Genomic DNA, 6,524 nt, shown 5'->3' on the forward strand with positions numbered 1-6,524 from the left:
GTGAGAGAGAGAGAGAGAAAGAGAGAGAGAGAGAGAGAGAGAGAGAGAGAGAGAGAAAATACTCAACACATTTAGTAGGAGTTACGTAAACGAAAGCCTGAATGAGCTAGGTTTCTGTAAAGAAGAGTGCGGAATTTTAAATCACATGGAGCCGAATCAAAATGTTTTAAATACTACTACTACTACTAATAATAATAACTCTGTGTGTGTGTGTGTGTGTAGTGTAGAGTAGTGTATTGTTCCGTTGATCGTAGTATCAGAGACCGGCTTTATTTTGTTTTGAGTCTGAATGGTTGTTTGATTGGTTTATGGTTTATGGTATATATGCTATTAGTGTAGCATCTATTCCCTTATGTGCAACAGCACTGCGCAGGGAAAACAAAATTCAATTATGAGTTATAAGCAGCACTAAAAATATAAACATTATCGATACCACATATCGTTTATGCCTTCCGGGGTGTCTCAATTACACAGTATAGAGGAGCTGCAAAATTACACCGAAATATCGATATCCACTGTTCTCGATCATTCATAAGACGAATTGTCTCACCTGATTTGATTATTAAATATTTTGGTTTTTCAACACTCTGCGTCTTTAAGTGACATTTCGTCTGGCGTTGTTCCGCTGTTAAGAAGCGAATTAACAAAACACATACAGTAATTATGCGGTATCGATAATGTTTGCATTATTAGAGTTACTTGTCTTTATGTTCTGAGTTCAAATTCTGCCGACGCTGGCTATGCATTTAATTTTCTCAGGGTCGATAAAATAAATACCTGTTGAGTACAGAGTTCAATGTAATCGACTAATCCACTCCCCTGAAATGCTGGCCTTTTGTCAAACCTTAAAAGCATCATTAACGTTGCTTGTAATTCATACTTTAATATATGTGTTCAAATGTGTATATGAATGTATATCAATGAGAGAGGGGTGAGGGAGATGAAATAACTTAAGAATGGAACAAAAATGCGAGTCAATTATTTTAGCATGTGAAATATGTTCATTTATCTGAGGAATTGTTGCTGCTAGATCTTGAATCTTCTATGTTATAAATGTGTGTTTCAGTGTAACTTTCAGTTTTTAATGACACTTCGACGTATTTTTCATCTAAATATCCTTCATTGGCTTGCTGATTTTTCTATGGTCAATTATGCAAAACGGAATTTGTTTTTAGGATAATTTCCATTATACATAATATATACATTGTTCATTTGTTATGTGACACTAGAATTACTAGGCTTTACATCAAAATTACAAGCCTGTATATAAGTTTGTATAATTTATGTAATTTATGTAACTAATTATCTCAGTGTTTTGTACGTGTTAAATTTGCAAAAATTGTTTTTACATTCGATGGGTATTTAACTTTACTTACGTCGCTTACGCCACAGGAAAACACAGTATCTGACTTCTCTTTTACCTGAAGGCAATTGAGCTAATCCTTCATTGATTTAATATGGCGTTCCATTTAACGTACTTGTAAGTGAAATAAATACTTTATCAGTTTTCCCCATTTTCTTATAAATCCATTCTATATATAAAAAAAAAGTAGCTGATTTAATAAATTCTTGCGCCTCTGGTAGTTTGTCTCTGAAATTCGATGTAGGACTATGTCTATATAGTACAAAAAAAATTGTATATAAAATTTATTTTCTGAAAATTGCATTTAATATTGCTCAGAATTTCCTGGGGATCTTAGCAACAATTTAGTGGCAAGTATTTCAGCAGGTTAACTTACAATCAAGCTACTCAGCGCATGACATCAGACATTCTGTAGTGGCGTAGGCTGAAAGGTGCACACGGCTGAAGAAGTAAACAGCTCGTTGCAGTTTTGCTTGTCAGTTAGCTTCCTGGAAAATGTCGTTCATCACTTTACTGTGCTTTGTATGTACACGCACGCGCACGCACACACACACACACACACACACACACGCACACACACACACACGCACAAAGAAATATATGGAAAGCTTATCTTCAGACATATACACACATACGTATGTGTATGTATTGTATACACATGCACATGTGTTTGTAATTATGTACTTATATATGTATAGAAGGAATATAATATATTTGTTTTATTATATTTTTCAGGTGACTTGTTTATCCTCGTCTATTCTATCGACAGCCGAGAGTCTTTTGAAGAAGCTATACGACTACGAGAACAAATTCTAGAATGTAAAGGTCACTGTGCAGGTTTAAAGAGTCAAAAGACTTTGGATATCCCAATGGTTATTGTCGGTAACAAAGCTGACAAAGAAAGTGAAAGGGTTGTCGAAGCCTCAGAAGTGACTAAGCAGATAGAAGGACAGCATGGCTGCGCTTTCGTTGAATCATCAGCAAAAAAGAGCGTTAATGTTGATGAAGTATTTCTACGTTTATTTGAAATTGCTAAACTCCCTTCAGAAATGAGTCCATCAATGCACCGCCGAGTTCAGCCAACATACATTGGTTCAACTAGTGGTAACAATCAAAGAAAAGGAATGTCTATTCGACGAAAAATGAGTGATGCTTGTGGAACTGTTGCACCAAATGTACGTAGACCAAGTATTAGAACTGACCTGCTTGTTGCTCAGACAAGGACAGGGCGCACTAAAACCTCACCAGATGGAGCACGTGAATCTAAATGTCTGATACAGTGATCTATTTGACAAGAACTGTTTTTTGTTTCCATTTTGAAAAGCAAATTATAATTTCATTGAAAACTGGAATTCTGACAGGAAACTTTGCCTATAATATTCTCTCGTTTGTACGGATTGGAACAATAAGCAAATACTTCCTTTTAACTTGTTCTGTGCACGTAAATATTCCTGAACAGATTAGAAATATAACTCAACATACAGAGCTGATTTTCTGTTGAAAGTGACACATTGAAGTATATGTTTTTAAACGTTTTGTATTATTTTGTAGATTGCTAGATCGGCTGTATTTTTCATCAACTGGTTGATATATTTTTATTTATTCATCTATTTCTACTAGAAAAGTAATTTAAACAAGTCTCAATTGTAGTTTGAATTTCTGAGTACTAAAAAAAACTATTTTCAAATATTTCGTCACCGCTCAGGTGGTTTTGTATCACTTTCAATAATGTAATTCAGATACATGTGAATTAATAAGTTTAAAGGGCTCACAATTTTTAATATTCAGGATTTCAGATTAGAAAGCAGACTTTATAAATACTTATTGCCAAAGTTAATTCATTAAAAACTATATGAAAACATGTGATTTCCTTACCTTTATAAGTGGATACAATAGCAAATTTAATAATTTAAATACATTTCAGATCATATCAGGAATTGAAAGTTAAAGACATCGTTGAACTTTATCACTCATTATCTACAAGGAGCTCACAAAGTAAAGCTGCTCCAGTTTCCACTCTAGCGATGATAACATTTCTTTCTTGTCTATTTATTTCTTCTGAAACATTCTATCAATTCCTGCCTTAAATTCATCCGCCGTTTTCACATCCAAACACACTACTAGAAGTGTTCTCAACCACTTACCAAACTGTGAGAAAAATGTATAAGTATTCTTCCACCAGCCAAATCCTGTTTCATTTTATTTAAATTTTACCTTTATAAACTGCAAGAGAGAAATATTTTTCTTAAAGAATTTAAACCCACTTATGCATGTCATCCATGCAGAATCTCGGATAACTAATGAGGAATCCTATTATATTCAACTAGGTCTTTATAAAACACAATACAAAAGCGCTGCATTATGGGTGTCTTTCTATTTTGGCTACTTATATAATCACTAACAATTTTGCTTAAAGCAATACTATTTTTTTAAGAGAAACACAGGTAATAATCTGAAAACATTAATTCTGAAGACACTGGCATTTTCTTTTATAATAAATGCATAAATTATGAAGAGAACAGCTGGAATCCACAGACATTTTCTATTTTACTTAGTTGGCCTTTTGCAGTTTATTTCTTAGATTCTTTGTTAGTCGGGCGCAAATATAATTTTCTCAAAACATTACTGCACATTTGAACCCTGACACTACTAGTGTTTGTGGCAGGGATGTAGCATTCGTCGACATTAAGAGAGTCAACAACCGGACATTCTGCTCATAAATTTCCTTTTTTCCATTGTTTGATTTTCATCTTCATAATCTAATGACAGTCGAACATCTTTCTTACTAACGGTGATTTTATACGACACAGTGTCAAATGACAGACACATTGATATAAATTATACTTACAGACATTTACAAATTTACTATGTGTACACACAAAGAGAGAGACTGGGAAAGAATAAAGTATAACAATATGTGAATACACAAATACAGATTCTCGCATTATATACATGGACTCCAAGTATGAGAATTAGGTGTGGTATATTTTTCTAATACAGAACACAATCCAATAACTTTAACATTATGAACTCCCATAACGAGAGAGTTTTTTTCCTTAATGACGGAAATATTGGGACTAATCCATTCCACCTTTACAGTTTATCACTGTTATACAATATTATTTTAATGTTAACATCATTATTATTATTTTTATGTTTTCGTTTCTTGAAATATTATTTTCCAGTTCTATTTGATATTGTAACGGGGATGATGAACTTTTTTCTATAAGCTACCCAAATGAGGATGAGAATGTTGTTGTTGATGATGATGATGATGATGATGATGATGCTGAGGAGGAGGAGGAGGAGGAGGAGGAGGAGAAGGTTGCTGTTGTTGCTGTTGTTGTTGTTGTTGATGATGATGATGATGATGATGATGATGATGATAATGATGATGATGATGATGAGCTTGCTAGTGGTGGTAATGATAATGGTGGTAATGGTAATGATGATGATGACGACGCCAAGTGAACTACATTTCTTTGAGTTCACTAGTGACAAATCCATCATCAAATTTTACAGCCTAGATTGAACTTAGACAGTTTGATATTAGTTGCAAGTAATATAAAAAAAATGTTGTGGAGGTAAGAAGTATATCTTAATGGTATATTTAATAATCAATTATTGTCATTTATTAAACAGTTTCATTATCAATAGTTGTGTTTCGAGTAATTATTTGTTGTAACTGGCACGAATATCAAGCATCGTAGAATCTCTCATTGAGTGACAGGATACGAGTTTGGATTGTGTGAATGTGTGTGAGACGTCGTGAGTGGAGAGAGTGTATATTACAGAGCACCAGATGAAAAACGTACGTCGTGACTCCAGAGATAATTATACCAGTCTCGTTAATCATGAATATACTCTATTCAAATGAAATCTTGAGACAAGTTTCAAATTTAGTATAGCAACAGAGACGATGATAAAGTATATGTAGTTATAAAGTTCATTTCGCAATCATTTGGGCCATCGATAGATGTGTAGCATATTAAGGAAATATCTTCTACCATAATTGGGGTCGAAGCCCTCTGAATGAACTTTTCTAGAAGCGTGTATATGTGTGTGTGTATGTGTGGGTATGTGCGCGTGTGCGTGTACGTGTGAAAGTATATTAAATAGACAGCGCTTGTTCTTGAGGGGCAAATTTAATCTTATGATATATGGGATAAAACTTATGGCCTGAAGGAGCGCATATACTGAGTAAAACTTCTCTTAAAATCATTGGCTGTGAGACCTGTAAACTTCCTTGGATTACCATTAAACGAAGTGAAACTACATATACAAATTCACACATACACACACACACACACACACACACACACACACACACACACACACACACACACACACACACACACACACACACACACACACGCTCACACACTCATAAACACACACACACACACACACACATGCACACCCTCTCTCTATCTGAATGTCTGTTTGTCTCTCAAAGAAAGAGAGAAAGAGAGAGAGAGAGAAAGAGACTGACAGAGGGAGAGAGAGAGAGAGAAAAGCACATACATCTATCGTAAAATCGTATCAGTTTTTGGTAGTTGCAGCAGTAGTCTTTGAAGACCGTAGGTATATATTATTTTTTCTGTTAGAGCAATCAGCAGCTTATGATACCACCCTCAGTCGTAGCAGGCTCACCCATTAGCAGTCAGAAGCTAGTCAGCAGTGGCCCTTCCTGTAACAGTCACTGGAAGTCGATATTAGCTATTCCACTCTATGATAAAAATCACCCGATGAGAAGGAGTTTCATTTATCCAGTGGTAACAAGCCTTACTTGGAACTTGTGGAAAGCTTGTTACTCAGAACTAAGCATTATATAACTATACATAAGCATTATGTATATAATGTATATAAGCATACATTACATAAGTATACATAAGCATTATATAAGTATACTTTATATAAGTATAAGTATATACAAATTCACAAACACACACAAACACACACACACTGTCTATTTGTCTGTTTGTCTCTTACAGAAAGAAAGAGGGAGAAAGAGAGACAGACAGACAAAGGGACAGAGAGAGAGAGAAGCCCAGACATATATACATATATAGAACCACAAATTGTTTTAGAATGTATTGTATGAAAGTGCATAGGGTGTAAAGCATGGAATCGCATACGTAATACCAGTGTTATGGTATAT

The 6,524-nt window shown here is 34.5% G+C and overlaps 1 protein-coding gene across 1 annotated transcript in view; it reads left to right on the forward strand.

Moving 5' to 3' along the window:
* Positions 1-5,019, forward strand: part of LOC106867405 (GTP-binding protein Rhes) — a 159,046-nt gene extending 154,027 nt beyond the window's left edge. The window contains exon 3 of the mRNA XM_014912266.2: positions 2,099-5,019. Within this exon, the coding sequence (XP_014767752.1) occupies positions 2,099-2,646 (548 nt within the window). The 3' untranslated portion in view covers positions 2,647-5,019. The remainder of the gene's footprint in view (positions 1-2,098) is intronic.
* The last annotated feature ends 1,505 nt before the right edge of the window (positions 5,020-6,524 follow it).

Source organism: Octopus bimaculoides, chromosome 2 (assembly GCF_001194135.2).
Source record: "Octopus bimaculoides isolate UCB-OBI-ISO-001 chromosome 2, ASM119413v2, whole genome shotgun sequence".
Classification (NCBI taxonomy): Eukaryota; Metazoa; Mollusca; class Cephalopoda; order Octopoda; family Octopodidae; genus Octopus; species Octopus bimaculoides.